Raw genomic sequence first — 23171 nt, forward strand, 5'->3', positions numbered from 1 at the left:
TCATTTATTTTCTGTCATTTCTAATTTGACTTCTTCTTTGACCTATTGGTTATTTGGTAATATATTGTTTAATTTCCAAACATTTGGGAATTTTCCCATTATCTTTCTGAAATTTATATTTAATTTAATTCCACTGTATTTTAAAAACATATTCTATATTTATTTTCCAGGAAGGATATTTATTTTCTGAGCGCCTAACTCATACAAGTACTGTGCTAAGAACTTTGCATATGTTTTCCCGTTTAACCCTCACAAAAATTTAATAAGGAATAAGTTCAGTAACTTTCCAGGGACAGTGAGGTATTCATGACACTTCAATTCAACACCAGAGACATTAATTTTTACTTGAGTATGTAGGAAAGACGCAGATTCTGCTCTTTCCCCATCTGCCTTTAGCTTATTAGGCATCAATTCCAAGAATCTCTCCTCCTGGATTCTGGGATAGGCAGCTGTGTCCCCTGGCTTCAATCACGAGACACATGGAGACCTAGGCAATTTGTGTGTTCACAAGTGAAAGTGTTCTAGAAATGCTGTGGGAAGAAACAAATGTACTGTATGCCCCTCCTAGATACCCAGACCTCTTAAAAGATACGCTATATTTTTTCAGAAGCTTGATTTATATCCAGTAAATGTCCTGTTTTGCTATGTATTATATGCACATTTGAAAAGAATGTGTATTTTATTTTACAGTGGTTTATGTTATTAACCAGATTTTGGTTATTAATCATGTTGTTTAAATACCTTGTTATTTTTATATATTTTGAGGCTTGGTGAAAAGTTATGCTGATATTTAGAATTGTGAAATCATATTGATGAATTGACACTTTTAATTATGAAATATTCCTCTTTCTCTCTAATAACATTTCTTGACTTAAATTCTTCTTTTTCAGATACCAGTATACTACACCAACCTTCTTTCTTTTCTTTTAGTGTTTGCAGTATATATATATATTTCTACCCTTTAGGTTTTGTTTTAAAAAAATTATATCTTTATATTTTAGATATGTCTTTTATAAACATCATATAGTTGGATATTTCTTTATTTATCCAATCTGATAATTTTTTATTGAAAAAATGAGTCTATTTACATTTGAAATAATAAATTCATGAATTTTGGTTTAAAGCTATAACCAAATCTGGTTCCCCACCCTGCTGTCTAACCCCCTGTGTTTTGGTCAGGGATTGAAATGATTCAAGACATAGTTTCAGTTTTTCTGATATCTTGCCTTTTCAGTTTGCTCCTAGAGACTTTCAGAGGTTTCAGCTAAAGCCCTTTGACCAGGGTTCCTCCTACTCTTACTTAATGGGCCCTGAAGTTAGCACTGTGACACTACTGAAAATTCTAGTTAGCATTTTAGATTCTTAGCTTTTTAAATTCTTAGCTACCGTTCCTGCTTGGCTTGTAGGACTTTTGTCCTCTACAGTTTAGGAAGCTTAAATTCCTTGAGGGGAAAAGACAGCAGGATAGTGAATCTGCTTTTCTGCAGCTCTCTCTAGATGGCCACTGAAATCCTGGCTGCCTCAGTTCCCAGAATGCCATTTTTTGTCTCTTTAGCTCCATGACATTGTCAAAAGCTCTGAGCAATGCTTTTTCCTCAGCTTCTCCCCCAGTGCAGTTTATACTTCAAGGGAAAAATAGAGAGAATATTGCTTTTACTTCAATGTTGTACCTTTCTCTCTGGAATTTTGATCCTTCAAGTGGCAGCTACCTGAGCTGCATTCTGATTCCTTTCAAACAGCTGATTCTTTCTACTTTTATGCAGCTGTTAAAGTTCTTCTCAAAGAGAGAATTGGGGGCATCTACCCAAAAGACCAAATGATACTGTATAAGAAAGACTACTGCACCCGAATGTTTATAGCAGCACAATTCACAATTGCAAAGATGTGGAAACAACCCAAGTGTCCATCAATACATGAGTGGATTAATAATGGAGTACTATTCAGCTTTAAGAAACAATGGTGATATAGCACCTCTTGTATACTCCTGGATAGAGCTGGAACGCATTCTACTAAGTGAGGTATCCCAAGAATGGAAAGACAAGCACCACATGTACTTACCATCAAACTGGTATTAACTGATCAACACATAAATGCACATATAAGAATAACATCTATTGGATGTTGGGCAGGGGGGAGGAGGGAGGAGGGGACGGGTATTTGCATACACAAAGAGTGCAATGCGCACCACTCGAAGGATGGACATATTTGAAACTCGGACTTAGGGGGGGACGGGGGGCAAGGGCAACATACGTAACCTAAACATCTGTACCCCCATAATATGCTGAAAAAAAAAAAAAGAAAAAAAAACAAAAACAAAGAGAGAATTGGTCAAGTACAAGCCACTCTGTTAAAGCTGGAAGTGGAACTTCCCAAATTTTGTGATGTTGATATTTACATTTCTGCAAAATTTCACTTGTATAACTGGAACCTGTAGGGGGTCTCTTGTTAGTTTGTGTACTTCCAAAGGCCCCAGTAGTGTCCTGCTACTAATTAGAATTCAGAGTGTAAAAAAACTGTTACAAGAGAGTCTTGGAAATGATGTGTACTGTAGGAAGATTTAATTTGATTAGGAAAATTTGGAAAACACATTATGCTCCAATATTCCCTTCACATTGATTTTATACCTAACCTAAAATCTAATTATAAAAACACATATACACTGGCACTTAACTATAATTCCATCCCCAAATGTTCACTTAAGTCTTTAAATTATATTTTGTTTTTCTTGGTTATCATCCTAACTCTTCCCTGGCCTTTATCATGTCTATGATAAAAGTCTTGCAGAACTCAGGTGTAAATGACCCATTGGAAACTGCACTATTTTCCTGTTCACTGCCTCTCTGCTGATTTTTCTCAGGACACACTGGACGCCAGTCTGCAGAGTTTCCAGCAGGAGAGGCTTTCTGAGATCATGGACCTGAAGGACCAGCTGGTGGCGGCTCAGCACAGCCAGACCAAAGCCATTGAGGAGCGCTATGCCGCCCTGCTGAAGCGCTGGGAACAGTTGCTGGAAGCCTCTGCAGCCCACAGACAGAAATTACTGGATAAACAGCTGCCTCTGCAAAAAGTAAAAGAAAAAAAAAGAAATAAAAAAGAAAAATCGATGAGGCATGATTGGGCCTCTATTATCTGTATATCAGCCATGGAATTCAGAAATAGATACTGGAAACCCTCTTAGGTTAATCTACAGACATTTTACTGTATTAAAAGGGATCAGGAAGACTTTCTTACTGAGCAAGAAGTAATTCATTTTCTTTTTAGGTTAATAGGAAGATTCTTTTTTTTTCAGATTGATTTATCAGTCTCACAATTGACTTGAGATGAAAGCCAGAAAAATATAATGGAAGAAGTGGGAGAAACAAAAGGGTGGAAGGTCTTTGTATATAATAGAACTAAAATTGGCTGGCAGGCAAGGTTGTCCTGTGCTTTTCTCTAACTCGAATAAATGAAGCACCAGACAAATAGTCATGAAGCATTTTTTCAACTTGTATCAACCTTTCCTAGGTGGGAGACCCTGTGTATGCCACATAACGTATCTCTAAACCTTGATTCCCTCATGTAGGAAATAGGGTAATATTACCATCCTCTTCCTGTCTTTCTGTGATATTACTATTAAAAGAGACAATGGATCTAAAAATGCAGTATAAACCACTAAGTTCCATTATAGATATAAGTGAATAAAATATTCTTCCCAGCCTGGCAACAAGTTAAGGCAGAGGGTAAGGGAAATTAGGAAACAAACACACAAGTAAAAATCAGTCTGGATTCCTAGTTAATCTATACTCTATTGAAAAATATAGGACCTACAGAAATAAATCTTAAGTGAAAAACCAAATCAACTAAATGAGCGGTTTTACACATGTATATGCATTCAACATAGGAAGCTACTTTATATTATTATTCTATTTTGCTTGATTTTTGAAATGTAAAAGGTTTGGTTATTTTGTTTTCTGATTATAAAATATTTGTAAAATTTTTGCTCAATTCATAACATTATGAAAATAATATGAAGTGCTTTATAGGTTTTTGTGTCCTTCCTGTGTAGGAGCTATGTTAATTTTCTCTGTATGGGTCTACCTTAGCACATAGATTGCTGAAATGAGTACAGGATAAGATGTAATAGTGTAATACCTTTGCAACCCCCCTCCATTTGGACCAATTTTCTTCACTTTAACACCCTTGTTTGACGAAGAAAACTCATTTTCGTATTTTCTCAAGACAAATCCCTTCAGAAGAACAATCTACTGACCCAAAATCTGTGATGCATTTTAGGTTTAAAACTATTTTTGATCACCTGCTGTTTAGAACAAGTTCATGCTATTTTTTTCATTCAGTAATATAGAAAGTTTAGTGTTTATTTAGAGCATGTGGATACTCCAGACAGTAATGCAGGAATACATAAATTCCTGTTCAGGGTGTAGGTTAGAGGGTAGAAAATGGATTTAAGCAGTGCTTCAAAAGCTTCAGGCATGAGATGGTACCTGAACCAGGTTTAGAAAAAATACAGGACAATAACTTAGTATAGTCAAAGAGAGGTGAGCTGGGTGTGGTCTTCAGAAGCTCAGAGTATAGAAAGAGGAAGTGGATAAAAGATAGAACAGATTTGCCTGGTTTGTATATTCTATCATTTTTCCAGTCACTCATTTAACATCTATTTTTGCATGTTTACTATGCAGCAGGAAGAATTGGAGCACAGACTTTAGAATAAGCAATCATATAATTGAAAACTACCCTTGCCACTCCTAGAATCTTAGAGCTGAAATAATGTTGGAAGTCATTCAACCGCCTCATTTGTAAATGACGGAAGACTTGACCGATTTCACACAGTGAGAAAGTGTCAGGACCAGGACTTGTACCTTTAACTCGCACGTCTGTTTATCTGATAACATGGCCCCCATTGACATTAATTAGCTCTGCCCTTTACGTTGTTGGCCCTGCAAATATTTGAAGATAGTATTATTTTTATTCTCAATCTTCTCTTTTGCTAAGAGGCTTTATTGGGAACGATAGAGGAATCTCTTTATTTTCTCTGCAGGCCGAGGAGCTATTCATGGAATTTGCACACAAAGCCTCAGCTTTCAACAACTGGTGTGAGAATGCAGAAGAGGACTTGTCAGAACCTGTACACTGTGTCTCCCTGAATGAGATTCGGCAGCTACAGAAGGACCACGAGGACTTCTTGGCCTCCCTGGATGGGGCTCAAGCAGACTTCAACTATTTACGGGAGCTAGACCAGCAGATTAAGGGCTTAAATGTGCCCTCTAGCCCTTACACCTGGTTAACAGTGGAAGTGCTGGAAAAGTTCTGGAAGCATCTATCTGATCTCATTAAGGTAACTTAGGACACAGCAGAAACTTCCTTTGGCTGCAGTAAGCATGACCACTTAATTTCTTATCTAAGTTGGGAGACGTTTGAGAAAGAAAGAAACACTGTTAATTATACTGGGTCAGTAGTCATGAACTAAGACCATCTAAAAATATTGGGAAATATGTTTATAATAGATATACCCCATGCACCACAGTTTGAGCAGTCTCATGCTTCTGGGTGTTGAATAATTATTCAGGGTAGCAAAGGAAAGTTCCAAGAGGTGGTTCTAGTGATGAGTTAAGAAAAGTTCATAGGCTGGGCACAGTGGCTCACGCCTGTAATCCTAGCACTCTAGGAGGCCAAGGCAGGCGGATTGTTTGAGCTCAGGAGTTTGAGACCAGCCTGAGCAAGAGCGAGACCCTGTCTCTACTAAAAATAGAAAGAAATTAGCTGGAGAACTAAAAATATATATATATATAAAATTAGCCGGGCATGGTGGCACACATCTGCACTCCCAGCTACTTGGGAGGCTGAGGCAGGAGGATCCCTTGAGCCCAGGCGTTTGAGGTTGCTGTGAGCTAGGCTGATGCCACGGCACTCTAGCCCAGGCAACAGAGTGAGACTCTGTCTCAAAAAAAAAAAAAAAGAAAAGAAAAGAAAATTCATGAGGCTTATATATATATTCAAAGTCTATATATTCCCCCCATCCAAGGAATTCCCTATTTTATACACGCCTCAAAAATGATCCTTTTATGTGCTTATTTTTAATTTTTGTCTATCTATAATGGTGTTTATCACTGAAACATAAAAGAAGTTTAACAGAAAAATTTCACTGTAATTTCACCATTTTTGGATGGCAACTCTTACTACTGCCTTTCCCTTTAAGGCCATTTTTATGTTTATTTAAATTAAATTTCAACTGGGAAAAAAAAGATTGAGAAGGAGGGAGATTTGCCTTTATCACTAGCTTACTTGTTACTGGGCTTGGAAGTGCCATGAGCTGTCTTCACATTTGGGAGCTAGGAGGAGGTGGGCTGCAAGAAATAAGAGCACACAGGCATGTGCCTGTGGAACATAGCTTAGGTTGGGAGAGGGAAGACGTGCAGCTGAGTCTGCAAACCAGTTCTTTCACGGCAGAAAAAAAAAAAGGCCTTCAATATGAGCCCTATCATGTGATTTGGGGTTTTAGGAACGGGAGCAGGCGCTGCAAAAGGAAGAGGCAAGACAGGTCAAGAACTTTGAGATGTGTCAAGAGTTTGAGCAGAATGCCAGTGCCTTCCTCCAGTGGATCCTGGAGACCAGGTGGGCTGTGCAACCTTCAAACCCGTGAGCTCTGTGCCACACTCACTATTTCCCACAGGGATGACATATGCGTCTGAAGGGGAAAGGGGAGATTCCTACAGGATATACTCTGTCCTAAAATCATCCTGTCATGTCTATACTTTTTATTTGGAATTCACTGTTTTCTGAATCAGTCCTTGCAGAATCAAGAAATAAGAATTTCATCCTGCTGCCCATTAGACACTCTTCTGTATTCTCTCCTTGATACTCTCACCTTTCTTCATGTTGCTTGTAATTTCAGTCCAAAATAATAACAATCCCTTATGTCTGCATGGTGCATTGCACTTTACAAAGCACTTCCATATCCATTACCTCACTTAACTTTCAGAGCAACCTTGAAAAGTGTGTGGAGCAGATCTTATTACCTCTATTTCCAAGCATGGAAGGGAGTTCAAATAGATAAACTGACTTGCTCAAGATCACATATGTATTTGCTGGCACACCTAAAAGCAGAGCCTACTGTGAACACCTAATATGAAGCTATCATGTTGTCTGCCTACTAAAGCTGTAATAATATATATTAATTGTTTTTATTAAAAGAAAAATGTTCTGTACATGAAGATAACATTTGTCACATCTTCTCGGGTAAGTGACCTGGAAAAGAGGAGACTTTGAGGGGGCAATATGTTAGAATAAATGGTCAACGTTGGCAGACTGTATCTAGTAGGTGGGTCAAAATTGTGGTGTTTTGAGGATAAAAGTGACAATCCGTGATATATCCTGTTTCTACATACTGATAAGGATAAATCAAGCAATGAACAAACATAAATCCTGACCATGTCTTAAAAACATCTGAAAGAAGACAGAGAAAACAGTGTGCACACTCACCTGTCATTTGGGTTCCTTTGTCACACCCTGGCAGTGTGTGCCCGTCACTGAGCTACACCTTGACAACTGTGCTCTTTGTCCTGAAGCAAGGAGCCTCGTGGGAGGCTCTGAGCTTCCCAGAGTGGGAGAGGCTTTGGGGAAACTAGGTGGTGAGGTTCATATTTTGTGGCTGCAAGGATTTGAAGAATGGTTCATAAATCTGAAGAAATAATATCATTGAACTGTTCTATGTTAACATATGATTTCCCTTTTCTCTCATCTGATTCCTGTTCCGGATCTCCCTGTCCAGGGCTTACTTTCTGGATGGGTCAGTATTTTATGTTATTGTGTTTGTTTTGTTATATTATTCTGGGAGAATTAATTAAAATAATAAAAAATAAGGCCTTAGTGCTAAGACCTGTTTATCCCATTACAATCTGATGGTGTTTAAGTACAAATGAGGGGTGAGAAGGAGAAGCTCATATTTCATTCTGCGCCTACACCTAACCAGGTGGGGTCTTGCCTACATTGTTTCAGTGCATATTTGAGAATAAGAACTAGGAGGGACATGCAGGAGCCTTCTCCCAAGCAGAGAAGAAGTAGGGCAGCCCTCCCCTTCTCATTGACCTGGCAAGTTTGCCAATAGACAGAAGGGTTTGTTTGTGAAAATTTAGCTTTGTGGGACTTCATTTCATGGAGGCCATATAGCTTGGGAGAAGTAGAAGCAGAGAAGTAGAGGGGCTTTGAGTTAGTTTGTCTGCATTAAATATTGACCTCTGATATTTTGAGTAATATTTCCTTTTGATTCTTAACTAGATCTTTGCTCAAAGAAACAGGAACTTTGGAGTCCCAGTTGGAAGCAAATAAAGTAAGTAATGTTTTTTCATTAGCTGAGGATATTGCCAGAATTATAAAGAGTGCAAGAAAAAAACACTTAAAGGCAACCCTGGTGATACTTTCAAGCACCATATCATCTAAAGTCAAAAAGCCAAGGCTGTATGTAGTCCCAGTCCTGCCAGCAATTTGCATTTTAGCCATAGACCACCACTTGATGAATAATATGGGGCTCCATTTACTTAAATCTCTGACCTTCAATTTCTACGTTTATACAATGGAGTTAATAACTACATTATTGAGTTACCGCAATGATTAAGTAAACGAGCAGATATAAAAGCTCCTATCCTACAACCTGGAGCATCAGCAAATTTCTGTTATTATTTGATGTGGTAAGATGATGCAATTGAATCTAGAGCATCTCTGACAGTTGAGTGAAGCAATGGGCTAGAACAGTGTTTCTCAACCTGACTTTTATTATTGGTCCTCCAACAGAAAAAAATCAATTGAATCTAATTTTTTCCTAGCAAGAGAAATTAAATACTAAAGATTAAAATGTCAGGGAGTTTTAACCTTTGGAGGGCAAAAAGCCAATATCTAAGATTTTTTTCACTGCACCCCACTATCATCAGAACCAATTTGTCCCTCCCCTCCTTGGGGAACACTATCCCCTCAAGGAGAAAGCATGGGCAAGATGTAAAAATTTGGCATATAGTGTGCCTAGATGACAGGAGAGGCCCGTGCATGTCATCCTAAACTGATGACAAAGGCCCAGAATTGAACACTGGGGAGCTTAAGTGAGCCTGAGAACTCAGCCACAATCAGTGGTGCAGATTAGTCCCAGTGCAGATCACGGGGCACCCACAACGCATGGATCCTGGGAATTCTAGTCTTTTTTATTTGCAATATCCATATAACTATGAACTCTTAGATTTATATATTACAGAATATCAGAATGACAGGGATCATCTCACCTAAACTTCCTACTATTTCATAAATGAAGACTTACAGAAGTGAAGTGATTTTTCCTGAGTAGTTTATTTTTCACAGAGGACAAGAAGATCCCTGGAAATAATTGAAAAGGAGCAATTAAGGGAAATTAAATTCATCAGCCTCTTTCTCTTCTCTTCCACCTCAAGGTTTGGAGCTGATGGCCTGGGTGACTGCTTCTTTTCTCTGTCTTTTTCCCAGAGAAAGCAGAAGGAGATCCAGGCGATGAAGCGTCAACTGACCAAGATTGAGGACCTAGGGGAAAATTTGGAAGAGGCTCTGGTTCTTGACATCAAATACAGCACCATTGGATTGGCCCAGCAGTGGGACCAGCTCCACCAGCTTGGGATGCGAATGCAACACAACCTAGAACAACAGATCCAGGCCAAGTACTGAGGGCCTGTGGTCATGGCAGGGCAGGGCGCAGGTGGTGTGAGGTGTTAGGAGCTTAACTAAGGGCTAGAGTCTGGGATACTAGACAAAAAAGTTACCTCAGAGGTGTACACACACTGTCTCTCTAATCAGTACTCTCTTTTTACTGCCCCACACAATGACTATTTCTCTTTATACTGAGATCTGTCCTGAAATAAGAGAGTGTCTCATCCCCCGTGAGTCTACACATCCCCCATCTGGACAATAACTGACTCTTGCATCCAATTTCTCAGAGTCCCTTCACCGTCTTATGTGATCTCTTCAGAAAACATTCCCTTTTGTAAAATTTTATCTAAAATATTATATCCAGAATGGAAGAAACATTCAAAATGTGGCCTAATAGAGCAGAAAAGTAGAAACTCATCTTTCTAGAAAAATTAATTATATCAATGCAGCTTTAAGTCTCAATAACTTTTTGGCAGCATTTTTATCCAGATCAGGGATTGGCACAGTTTTTCTGTAGGTGGCCTGATAATAAATAATTTAGACTTTGTGAGTCATACAGTTTCTGTCGTAACTCTTCAGCTCTGCTGTTGTAATGCAAAAGCAGCCATAGATAATTTGTAAGTGGATGAGCACGGCCATGTTCCATGTTCCGAAACTTTATTTATGGACACTGAAATTTGAATTTCATGTTTCATAAAATATTCTTCTTTTTATTATATTCAACCATACAAAAATGTAAAAACCACTCTTGGTTCATGGACTGTATAAAAACAGGTGGCAAGCTAACTTTGGCCCACGGACCTTAGTTTGCCAACTCCTGAGCTAGATTATTCAAATAGCAGATCGTCCATTAAAATTCCTCTCTCGTTGATGTGGCATGTCTTCTGCTATTCTGTGTCGTGCATAAAGAGCTAATTCATGTTTTTACTTTCAGGGACACCATAGGTGTGAGTGAAGAGACACTGAAGGAGTTTAGCACAACCTATAAGTGAGTATAACTTTATGGGTGACTGGTTCTTTATTTTCCAGACCATTCAGAGTGAGTCTGCAAATAGCTACCATTCTTCCTTCCCCATGTGGCTTGGTGAGATCTTAAATGAAGTTCTGGATATGCTAATTAGTTTCTGCCATGGATTTTAATATAATATTTCTGTGAAATTCTTGGACTTAAAAAATACATTCCTTTCTTGCTCAATGCTTTATCCTTTTCCCTCTATCCATTCGGTTAAAAAAAAAAAAGTACAGAGATACACACAGGCTCTCTACTCAGTTCTCTGACAACTTTATGACGTGTTAATAAAGCTCCAGCTGATGCAATAAGACATGTTCCTTTCTGTTCTAATTTGGTTCTCTATTGAGCTTGACATAATGTTTTTATTCTTCAGACACTTCGATGAGAACTTGACAGGGCGCTTGACTCACAAAGAGTTCCGGTCCTGCCTGAGAGGACTTAATTACTACCTGCCCATGGTAGAGGAAGGGGAACCTGAGCCCAAGTTCGAGAAGTTCCTGGATGTCGTGGATCCAGGAAGGTAGGAGGTGGACCAAGGGTCAGACTACAGGAGGGACTGGAGCTTGGAGGGAAAAGTGCAGAGAGAAAAATGAGATATAAAACATGAAATTAATTCATCTGAGAATAGGAAGATACAGACAACTGCAAATGATGTGGGCAACTCTTGGTGTACTTTCAAGATAAGCTCAGAAGTAAATGGCACTAACTTCAACTCAGGCCCTAGCTCTGAGATTTGCCTGATTCATTGTGTTTGATCTATGAATTTCAGTTCATTCCGAGGATGAGACGTGAGAGAAGAATCCTTTCACATATGTGAGGTGTTAAGAAGACATGCATGATTCAGAGGCCAACACATGGGGATAGGGGATATTGTGTGCTTTTGAGAGTGTGGTAGAGTCCTAGAGGATCAAGTTACTATTAGTGACTAAGTCTTTCTAATACCAAGGACCAAAAAGTTCACAAATTATTCGAGGTACCCAGGGACCGGTCCTGGTGGGAAATTCCAAAATTCTGAAGAGTCAGGCTGAATGGACCTTGGGGAAATAGAGTCTGGAGCTTAGTAAACAGTGTTTATTTGGCTGTAAGAGGGTAGGCGGGGGGATCAAAATGGAGAGTACTTCCCACAATCTCAGAGAGCTTACCTGGAAGAAGCACTTGGAGAATCGGGCTTCCCTCTGTCTCCGAGACACTGAGTAAGAGGAGGAAAGCCCCTTCCTCCTCTGTCTCAAGAAGGCACAGCTCCTGATGTGTGTCTCCCACAGGAAGGGCTATGTCACACTGGAGGATTACACCTCATTCCTGATTGACAAGGAGTCAGAGAACATCAAGTCCAGTGATGAAATCGAGAATGGTTTCCAAGCCCTGGCAGAGGGCAAGGCCTATATTACCAAAGAGGACATGAAGCAGGTCAGATTCTGGTTGCCTCCACCACTATGCTGTCATCATAATCTGGATTTGCAGCTTGCCTACTCTGCAACCCCCTAACCCCCACCCACCCATTTCTTTCCTCAGACCTCCTCTTGCACAAAACATCACCTGTGTTGGTCACCACATCATTTCTTTTTGACCCAGCTCAAAATCCTATGGTGGCTCTCTATTGACTATCAGAGTCTATCCAAAATCTGCAACTCGGTGTTTAAGACTATTTCTTATCCCTTCCATTCAATAAGCCACATGTAGGGAGCGAGACATATAGAAGAGTCAAAGGGAGTGGGCTTTTTTCTTTAATAAAGAGCTGAGTTGAACAGTTGAGTTGGTCTTATTCGTTAGAAATTACGAATTTATGAGAAAAATGTGGGATAGGGACAGGGACAGGTCTTGCTGCTCCTTCCAAAGGCTCTCCACATCCTGCATTTGTGACACATGGGAAGCCCCCAGGAACCAGCTGTTTTGAATCCCTATAACTATATCTTTCTCTTTTTATGCTTTTCAGGCCCTAACCCCAGAGCAAGTGTCATTCTGCACCATACATATGCAACAATATATGGACCCAAGGGGCCGAAGCCATCCTGCCGGCTACGATTATGTTGGCTTCACCAATTCCTACTTTGGCAACTCACAAGCAGCTCCTGTGGAGCATAGGAAATCTTAGAGTGGTGGGAGGTACTGGGAGTTGAAAGGAACAGGCAAATGCAAGGGATCAAAATATAGCTGTTTGTGTGTGTGTGTATTGCATTTATTGCAGGATCTAAAAAAAAAAAAAAAAACTGAGGGTTGGGGGGAGGGGTAAAAGGGATTAATAGAGTTGAGGACAGGACCGGAGGCTGTGGACTTACTTTGTGTACAACTAGTCACTGCCAAAGGGGGCCAAGGTCTCTATTTTTTTATTTGCTGTGTTCGGCATATCTTCATCATTTTATTTTGTTCTGATAATACAATAAAGTATTTCTAATTTTAAAGACAGCATTTTTTTAAACAGGAGAAAGTTAAATAAATGTGTTTCTGAGAATTGTACTATCATCTAAAGATGGGCAGCTAATTACATGGTAAAAAAGGGCCATGGCAGAAGAGATAAATAAAATCCAAGGTGATTTATAAATAATTTCTTTTTAGCTTTAGAATGTGTTTAATTCTTACATTTGAAAATGAAGATATTTGATATTCTGGGAAATATCAATATTTTAGTCTATAAAGTGGAACTATACAGAGATCGGCATAACACCTAATTTCTTCTTAACCTGTCCCTTTTCCTTTCTTCACCATCATAGTGATGTTATTACTCATAATGGCAAAATTCCAGCATAGCAGGGCTCCCTCTTGTGGTCCAAGCCCCTGAATTTCCTCTTTTTTTAAATTTTCAAAATATGAAGTGGGTACAAATGTTTTTGTTACATGGATACCTTTTATAATGCTTAAGTCGGGCTGTTAGTGTGAATTTCCTCCTAAGTTTTAATGTGGTAAAAAGGATATTTACTTGGATTTACCTCTATCTCCTATTAGAGTAAGAGTCAGTAGAACTGTTAAAAGAACTTCGATTCTTAAAAGTAAAAATTAAGAGAAAAACAAGAAAGGGTGGTGCTGCCTCCAAAAATCTTCAGGCCAGATTTGGTCTGAACAGGTTTAAATTCTGACATTCTAATCTGACTTACAAAAGGTGATGGTGTCATTGGCTGGTGAGAATTCTTGGGTCATTTCTTTGCCTTGTGTAAAACTGCTAATATTCTATACAAACAGCCTCCACCTCCCAATCCATGAGTATTGCCACTTGATTACAGTCTTCAGTCTCAATCCCTTTCTCTGCGTAGAAGCTAATCCTTCCTTAGTCTAAGACGAATGCTGTCATAGGATCTGTTTTAACAAAATTTGATTTACACTAAAAAGTTATCTTTCCTGCTAAAACTATATGGGTATTTTGGTGATTTTTGCTTAAATAGTCAAAGACTATAGAATATAACAATCAGAAAATATTTTCAAAATGAATATTCACAAATGTCTAAATTGTCTGATTATGAGTTACCAAAAATGGTTACAGTTGAAAAAGGTATAGCCCAATCAGCCATCAAATATCAGTATTGTTTAATATCACACTTACCAAGTATAGAATGTCTAAAAATGTATGTGCTGAAAATAATCACAGGCAAAGGCAGGTGTGGTTTCATTCTACTCCCCAAGCCTGCCAAAGATTTTTAATACCTAAATCAGATTATTAGGTATGTGATGGGTCAAAAAATGCTCTTTAAGGCAAAGGACAATTAGTACCATCTTATAAAAGAGCTTGGGTAATATAAAGGCTAGAAAGACAATATCATCCGAAGAAGCAATGAAAATGCCATAAGATGAAATTGTCAGCTCCTTCCGAAATCAGGTTCTTACCACCTATGCGCTCAAGCAAACATTGGTAATATTAAAATCAGCATACATAATTTAGTTGGGGACTATAAGTAATCGATATATAATATTATAACAATTAGAATTTGTATCAAATTTCCCTTTTAATCTCAGAGTTAAGTGTCTGCTAATTAATACTCATCTTTTCTTGACCTTCCACCTACTTTAAACTGGAATCCTTGTCTTACTCTTGCTAATTATCTTCTTCACATCTCACGGTTTAGAGCTTGTTTCTGAGCTCCAGCCCTATGGCTGCATCCCTGACTTTTCTATCAAGATTCCCACTGCTTGGTAGGATCTCCAAACTTCTTTCACTCCTAACAACATAACTCTCCCTTTTGTTTTTTTTTTTTGGAAACATAATCACATTTTCTTTATTTCACTGAACTTTGGTTTAAACACAAAGACATACACTATACATAGAGCAAACAACAACAGCAACAACAACAGCAAACCATGTTTCTTGTTCTTCAATTAAGAACTAGGAATCTGGCCTTTGACTTCTATACCAAGATCTTAAAGTCAGGTCTTCCATTTTGCACTGTGATGCAGTTCAGTCACGTAATTCAATGCAGAATTCAGCCTCAACTCCTTTAACTGGGAGAGAGATTTACATTAATGCATTTTTATTTTGGAAAAGCAGTTGTTCACAGAGGCAGATACTTAAGCACGTAGATGTACTTTTTGCATACTGATTTTTATTGTCCTGAGATAGCTGAAAAATTCTGGCATTTCAATATTATCATATTTGAATTTTAGTGTTTTACTGAATTTTGACAATTTCTGTTTCTGACTTTTGATTCACAGTTTCAATATTATTTGAGAAAGAAAAAATTAACCTGTTGGTTCAATAATTTTATGTATGAACTTCTTAAATTCACAAAATGATATGGATATTTAAAACCATATATAGTAGCTTTACTTCTTTTTTTTTTTTTTATGGCCTTCTCTGATGCCAGCCATCTGATTTCTCATTCTGTGTTCTACCTATAGCTTGACCTATTTCCCAGTACTCAATCCTCTCAAGTCTCAGGGATCTAGATCCATCTTCCTGTCTTCTCCAGTCAGACACAGTGCCAGGTGATAGCACTTTACTCTTCGTCCACCTGTATCGTGAGATAGAAGATGCTGGACACTGCTGGCTCTGGCTTCCACCAACATCGACTAGACAGAAGATAGGGTAACCTAAAGTGATACTGTCTAGAAACTCTAAATAATAATAGATGGGTGCATTGGGTGCTTAATGTATAACAGGCTTTATTCTAAAGACTTTATGTTAATTGTCACCCCAAAATCCCTATACAGTAGATACTTTCATCATTCCATTTTCCAGGTGAGAAAATGGAGGCACATAAATATTAAGAAATTTGCTCTAGGTCACACATCTAAAAAATGTCAGGACTAGACTTAAAACCTAGCAAGTCTGACTCCAGAGTCTCTGCTATTAATTAGCTCTTTCAAAGGACCATGAATTGAACTTATGTGGTCATGTTCACATCAGACAGGCCTTTTCTTTGCTCTGTGTGTGTACTTGGAAGAAGAGTTTTTAAAGCACATAGTCACGTCCCTAATCAAGGAAGGGGATTTGAATGACCTGGGAAGATTTTGCAGACTATTTCTGTTGCCCCATCCCAAATCAACTGTGGCAAGGTCCATAGAAATGATCCCAGAAACATCTATTTTGTAAAATACCTCCAAGTGATTTTTTACCCTTCCATGCTTAAGATTCCTACACTTGGAAGTTAGATGGACCTTTGAGTATTACTTAGCAATTCTTGGAACATCCTTACCCACTATTGGTCAGTGTGTATTTAGAGACTGTTTTGCCGGATGGACTGACTAGATTGGGGAAATGAATTTGCTCATGCAACCTCAGTGCAGTGGGGGATTATTTCCAGCCTACAGTGAAAAGGACCCTAGGGTAGACGGCCTTTCTCTCCTGACCCAGGCTCTTTCTACCATCTGACTAATTTATCTACTTTTCTCCAACCTGTTCTCTTCTCTGAGATCTAGCTTCCTTCTACTCAAATTTGGTTTTCATCAAATTATGACTAAAGGATGTATTTCTTTCCTGAGAACATGGAAAAATATGGATTCCTACTTGAAAAGTATATTCTTAGCCTAAGTTCTTCCTGTGTCTCTCGAGTCATGCCCCACTTCTACCTCATTGCTAAATCATGTGGATCCCACCTTTTCAAAATCTTTTATGTTTGTAATTTCCTTCAGTTTCCAATTTCACCATCCGTATTCAAGCCTCTTTGCCTTTCTTTAGGATGATGGCAATGAATTTCTTACTGATCTCTTTGCCTCTGGTTTCTCCTAGCTGAAATATATCATCCTCTCCACTGCTCGGTTAATTATTCTAAATCCTTCCCGGAACCCACTCTACTCTCTGCTCAGTTTTACTGTGTCCTGTCTCCTACTGCCAACAGGGTCATGTCTGAAGCAAGGTATTCAAACTACTGCCCGTTCACAATAAAAAGTCCTGTCTGAAGCTAACTTCAGAGCATCCCTTGCAAGGCATTTCCAGCCCCTCTGGACAAGGCACCACACTCTAAAATAGGCCTGTGTTGTCGTACTATCAAGCCTTTGGCTATTCCGTCCTCTTTTCTAAGAATATCTTTTCTCTCCAGTCAGTGCATTCAAAACTCACCCATCCTTAGGAATTACTTCAAGTAGTACCTTAGACAAGAAGATTTTTCTGATCCTCTCCCTAAGCTAAAGCCAACATCGTTTTCCTTAACACATTATTACTAGCAGCAGTTGACATTTATTGGAAGATTGCTATGATCCAAAAATTATGCTAAATCCTTTATAAGTATATGCATGATCCTGTTTAGTCACCAATACAAAACTAGGAAGTTACAATCATTTTACAGATGACAACTTTGAAGCTGAAAAGGTTAAATAACTTATCCAGAGTTGTTGTAAGTTGAAGAGCTTGCATTCAAACTCCTACCTGAAAGCTATGTGAGTTCATTGCACTTTTGCTTATTCCTAAGAATGTCTGGTGCCATGTACGACACAATGTAGGTGGAAAGTGAAGCGGGCAGGATAGGTAGTTCTGCAACAGATTCAAAAGGATTGTGTCTAACTTGGGGAATGACCCATGTGAGGAGGGTCCTTGATACCCAAGATTATGAGGCCACCACAGAGCATCAGCAATTATCAAGGAAAATAGAAATTAAATGTATTTTTTGAAATGGAATCTACCCAGTTAGGATAATCAATTAAAACAAGGAGGGAGGAAGACGGGATGGGTACATTCACACCTAATGGGTGCGATGTGCACTGTCTAGGGGATGGGCACACTTGTAGCTCCGACTCGGGCAGGGCTAAGGCAATATATGTAACCTAAATATTTGTACCCCTTTAATAATCTGAAATAAATGTCTACACACACATATATATGTGTGTATATATGTATGTGTGTGTGTGTGTGTGTGTGTGCGTGTGTGTATTTAACAAAGAGGGCAAAGTAATAGCGAGTCAGAGATACCAAGTGCTACTATTTTTAAAATACCCATTAGGAGAAAACCTACCTTTTCATTTAGTGAGGCATAACACTAAACTAGCAAACTGATATTCACTGAATTTCAAATCTTGGAAGAACATTACAGGTGAAATACTCTAATTATGTAATGATTTTAGAAATCTCTGCAGTACCCCTGATAGGGCTCCTGCCAGCCCAGCCTTGAACTTGAGCTCTCCAAACTTCCCTCATTTTGTTCAGCTCAGTTAGAAAATTCTTAATCATCTTAGTTAAGAAAATCATTAATTCTTAATGGGTTTCAGTAGCTAGGGGTGGCATCTATAAGGCTGAAAGTGAAAAGTTATGACCTCTTTGTGAGTTGTGCGCAGCGAGCAGAGCAGAGTCTCTGCGTTCCCAAGCAGCCTGGAGGAAGGCCAGGAGGCAAGGGCACGTTCTTCCAGGGGCGTGAGGTTGGGACAGCTTTGGCTGAGGCCCTGAATATCTGGCCCATTGGCCTGGGTTCCTGGTCTATGCCCAGCGTACACAGAAGAGACTGTCCGTGTGGGCTAGCCTTCATCCTTTACCCAGCAAGCTGCCTCGGAAAGCATTTCTCAGAGCTGTCTGCACAGCCCGGTTCCTTAGACTATATACAATGGGGTTAAGGAGAGGGGTCACCACAGTATAAGTGATAGCAATAAGCTGATCTCTCTCAAGAGAGTAGTTGGCTTTGGGTCTCAAGTACATGAAGGAGGCACAACCATAGTGAATAATGACCACTGTGAGATGTGAGGCACAGGTGGAGAAGGCCTTCTTCTGCCCCTCAGCAGAGGGGATCCTCAGGATTGCTGTCAGGATGTAGGCATAGGAGATGGTGATGAAGAAGAAGGAAACCAAGAGGACCAGCAGGCTGAGAATGAGGATCCCCAGCTCACTCAGTCCTGTATCCCCACAAGCTAGGCTCAGCACTGGGGGAGTGTCACAGAAAAAGTGCTGGATCTCATGGGAGCTGCAGAATGAGAGGTGGAAAATGACCAGTGTCATTCCAAGCCCAAAGAAGTATCCACTCAGGAAGCAGGTACCAATCAGCTGGGCACAGAGGGTAGGATTCATGCGACTGGCATAGTGCAGTGGGGTACAGATGGCCACATATCTGTCAAAGCCCATGACAGCCAGGAGGAAGCAGTTGGTGCAGGCCCATGAGGCAGAGAAGAACATCTGGATGGCGCAGCCCACATAGGAGATAGTCTGCCCCCTCATAGCCAGGCCAGAGAGCATCCTAGGGATGATGCCCAAAGTGTAGCAGGTCTCAGAGAAGGATAAGAAGGAAAGGAAGAGGTACATGGGGGTGTGCAGATGACTATCCAGCCTGATGACTACAATAATGAAGATGTTGCTGGTCAGGGTGATGAGATACAGAGAAAGGAACACGGCAAAAAGCAGGAGTTGCAGCTCCCCAAAACTGGAGAAGCCCAGGAAGACAAAACCCCTCCAGGAGGTTACATTGGTCTGCCCCATTCTAAGTGATATCCCTGATAGATTTGTTGGTTCCTTCCACCTAGTGAGTAGATGCCTAGCTTCTTTCAAAGGCAGGATGAGATGGATTCCGTTTTCCTTTTGCCTGTTGTAATTTGAAAAGGAAGCTCCGATTTAGACTGCAGTCAAACTTCAGAATGGTATTTGTTAGAATAGACAGAGATGTATGGATTCATTCTCACATGTATGTACAATCATCGCACATATTTACATGCACACATTTGCACACAAATATATATGGCTACAAATATGGAGTCACGTACAAAGCACTCACACATAATTATACACATTTTATACGTTCAAAACTATGCATTGTACATTTGCCATTAATGACCATATCTACTTACATCACAAATATATATGCATTCAGACAGCACACAAATTCATAGATACATGCATGATATATATGTTCATACTGACCTAGTGCATACACTGCCACATAAGAATACCCATGTGGACATACACATTTTGCCTGTTAGAATGTGAGGTGTAGGTAGGGGTCTTGACAGACATTATTTTATAGATCAAGCAACAAAGGCCAATAGAGGTGAAGTGACTTTCTTGAAGTCACACATACCAGGCTTAAAGAACAAATATGGCGAGACCTAATCTAACATCATTTCCCTCCTACAATGATGACGCTCCTCAGACACCGTGGGATGCTCACTAACATGAATATAGAAGAAACAGCTTGTTCAGTAACAATTTTTTGTGTCTATACAACCCCTCTTTGAAGCCATTTTATCCTTTCCAAATTCCTTGACAAGGCGGGGCAAGCTCCTTTTACATGTGAGCCTACACTGAGCACCAAAGGCTGAATCGGTGCTCAGGGCAAGTTGTATATCGGGTATCTCTCAGCCCAAAAATCAGCCATTAGGCTCTGCTGCCTCCCAAGATCTGCTGGGAACCAAGGTATGGGAGAAATCAGGCAAGGGAGGATTCTCCACTCACCTGAAGAGGCTTGCAGTGAGAGCATGTCCTGCCTTTCAGTAGCCATGCACTAGACTGCTTCCCAGCAGGCTGTCCTACAACAGAATGCCCTGAGGTCCACCTGAGCAAAGTGCTGTCCCCAAATGATACCAAGAAACCTTCCACAGCCCTATCCCTCAGTGGTGAATCATACCTATTTCTATCTAAACAAGTTTCTCTCCAAGGATTCCGCAATCCCAATGGCACTGTTTCAGGAAGTACATCTAATTGTGCCTCCTGTCATTAGTTGGGAATATCCTTTTGAGGAAAGCAGAAAAGAGAATGTGAGCAAAGAGATGCTAGGATCATGATTCAAACAATAATTTGTATGTCTATTATGTGCTTAATATTATATTAATGATTTTCACATGATAAATCTTTTAAAATTTGTAACAACCTAATGAGAGATAGCATTAATAATTACATTTTAAAGAAAAGAAAACAGTCCAATAGAGTTGAAGCAAATAACATCATTATATGGATTTAATACAATATGTAAGGATTATTATTATTATCCCTATTTTTCAGATAAGAAAACTGAGGCATGGAAAAATTAAATAACTTACTCAAGGTAACAGGTGACACAGCAGCAAATAGACTCAAGAAGCCTTTTTCTTAATTACCATACATTCCCTGGTACCCGGCATTGGTTAGGAGGATTGAAAAGATGAGTAAGATGTGGAATCACGTATAACATGGGTATAGCTATTGGCTTTATAACTATTTTTCTTACACTATTGTTTTAGTTGTTGGTCTAGGGATTACAGCGAATATTTGAAAAATAATGTACTTGAATTTAACATTGAATTACTTCCAGTTAAATGGAGAAAATTTGCAATGGCATAGATCCATTTATGTAAATCCACCAATACTCACCATAATTTTTAAACAGGGATATGCTATTATAAAAAATTGAGAGAAAAATTATATATGTGCGCATAGTCTTTTATATTTAACCAATGTATATCGTCCTAAGTGTTCTTCATTCTTTCTTGCATGTCCAGCTGAAAATGAAATGAATGTCAGTTTCCTGCAGCCTGAAGGACTTCCTCTAGTATTTCTTATAGTGCAGGTGTGCTAGCCACATATTACCTACACTTGTATTTGTTTGAAAATGTCTTCGTTTTTCTTTTATTTGTGAAATGTACTTTTACTGAATATAAAATTACTTTTCATCATAATTTTTTTTCTTTCACCTTTAAATATGTCACTTTCAATGTCTCCATCCTCCAAAGTTTGTGGTAAGAATGTTGCCATTGATTGTATCATTGTTCTACTCTATGTAATGGGTCATTTTTGTCCTGTTTCAATATTTTCTCTTTAATATCAGAAATTTGACTATAATGTACTCAGAGATGCTTTATGTATTTCTCTTATTTGTGGTTTGTTGAACATCTTAAATTAGTCAGTTAATATTTTCCACCAAATTTGGGAAGTTTTCAGCTATTATTTCTTCAAATATGTTTCTTTCTTTTTTCTTTTTTCTTTTTTTTTTTTTTTTTTGTCTCCTTCTGAGACTCCAATTACATATGTATTGGACCAGTTAATACTGTCTCAAAAGTCTCAAAGAATTTTTCATTTTATTTCTATTTTTTCCTCCGTATTTTTCAGATCAGGTAATTGCTATTGATTTAGCTTCAAATTCATTCTTTTCTTTACCATCTCCAATCTGCTGTTGAGCTCATTTCATGAATTTTTCAGCTCAACTATTGTATTTTAAAATCTAGGTTTCTAATTTTTTAATAATTTCCATTTCTGTACCAATTATCCATCTTTTTTATCTTTATTGCCATATTTCCCTTTCATTCTTTGAGCATATTTATGATACCTAATGTGAATACTGCAAAATCTAAATTGTGAGCTCACTTAAAATCAATTTGTGTAGGCTATTTTTCCTGTGTATGGATTGCACTTTACTAAATTTTTGTATAATTTTTTGGTTAAAAACTGAACATTTTAGAAAAGACTTTGTAATGATTCTGAAATCTGTTTTGTTTTTTTTCCTGAGGTTTGTTTTTGTTTATTTGTTTTGTCTAGTAAGCAGTTAACTTCCCTGGACTAAAAATGCAAAATATTTCTTACCACCTGCTTGCAGCAGTTGATGTCTCTGCTCAGATTGTTTGGATCCAAAATTCTGCTTCTTTTCTTCTGTCTTTCCTTTCAGTCTGTCCTTCTGTTTATCCCCGCTATGCATACATAGTTTAGCTGTCTGCATGTGCGATAGCTCTCAGCAAATATCTGTAGAGTTTACCCTGAGATCTTGAGACTCTTTCTTTCTATATTTCCCTAAATCTGTGAGAGTTCTGCTCTCTGACAACCCACGCCAATAAGATTCCCGCTTGCAGCCCTCAAACAGTGTGGTAGTAGATGATACACTCAGCCAAAGATATGTCAAACTCACAAATATCACCAAGAGTCAATCAGTCTTTCAAGAGTATATTCCTCTCTCCTTGTGTTGTTTTTCTCTTTCACTGGGCTTCCTGTGATAAGTCAAGGGCTTTGGGCAGAGATAATACTCAGATTTGGCATGTCAGCTCTTCTCTTGCTCTCTCATTTACAAAATTTCCCTTTTACACTTCCAATTTTGATTCTGCTTTAAACTCTATTATCTGCCACCTTGAGGGTAAGGTGGGGTATGCTGGGGTCTGCTCTTAAGCAAGAAAGTTTCAAACTCACAATTCTTACTTTACATGATAAAAT

General features: G+C 38.8%; 2 protein-coding genes across 2 annotated transcripts in view; one reads left to right on the plus strand and one right to left on the minus strand.

The window, feature by feature from the left end:
• The window catches only part of SPTA1 (spectrin, alpha, erythrocytic 1), a 71165-nt gene extending 58363 nt beyond the window's left edge, over positions 1 to 12802 (plus strand). Inside the window, exons 43-52 of the mRNA XM_012659453.1 lie at positions 2858 to 3067; positions 5036 to 5332; positions 6497 to 6609; positions 7766 to 7783; positions 8272 to 8323; positions 9481 to 9668; positions 10592 to 10645; positions 11043 to 11189; positions 11932 to 12076; positions 12603 to 12802. Coding sequence (XP_012514907.1) covers positions 2858 to 3067; positions 5036 to 5332; positions 6497 to 6609; positions 7766 to 7783; positions 8272 to 8323; positions 9481 to 9668; positions 10592 to 10645; positions 11043 to 11189; positions 11932 to 12076; positions 12603 to 12761 — 1383 coding nt within the window. The 3' untranslated portion in view covers positions 12762 to 12802. The remainder of the gene's footprint in view (positions 1 to 2857; positions 3068 to 5035; positions 5333 to 6496; positions 6610 to 7765; positions 7784 to 8271; positions 8324 to 9480; positions 9669 to 10591; positions 10646 to 11042; positions 11190 to 11931; positions 12077 to 12602) is intronic.
• Positions 12803 to 18542: 5740 nt separating this feature from the next.
• LOC105822476 (olfactory receptor 10Z1) lies at positions 18543 to 19484 on the minus strand. Its single transcript, XM_012659460.1, has one exon. It carries the CDS (start codon positions 19482 to 19484, stop codon positions 18543 to 18545), a length of 942 nt encoding a protein of 313 aa, XP_012514914.1.
• Positions 19485 to 23171: the final 3687 nt, after the last annotated feature.

Source organism: Propithecus coquereli, unplaced genomic scaffold, assembly GCF_000956105.1.
Source record: "Propithecus coquereli isolate 6110/MARCELLA unplaced genomic scaffold, Pcoq_1.0 Scaffold610, whole genome shotgun sequence".
NCBI classification, from domain to species: Eukaryota; Metazoa; Chordata; class Mammalia; order Primates; family Indriidae; genus Propithecus; species Propithecus coquereli.

Coding starts and splice junctions, on each gene's coding strand:
- LOC105822476 (XM_012659460.1), bottom strand. CDS start 19,484: ATGGGGCAGACCAATGTAACCTCCTGGAGGGGTTTTGTCTTCCTGGGC.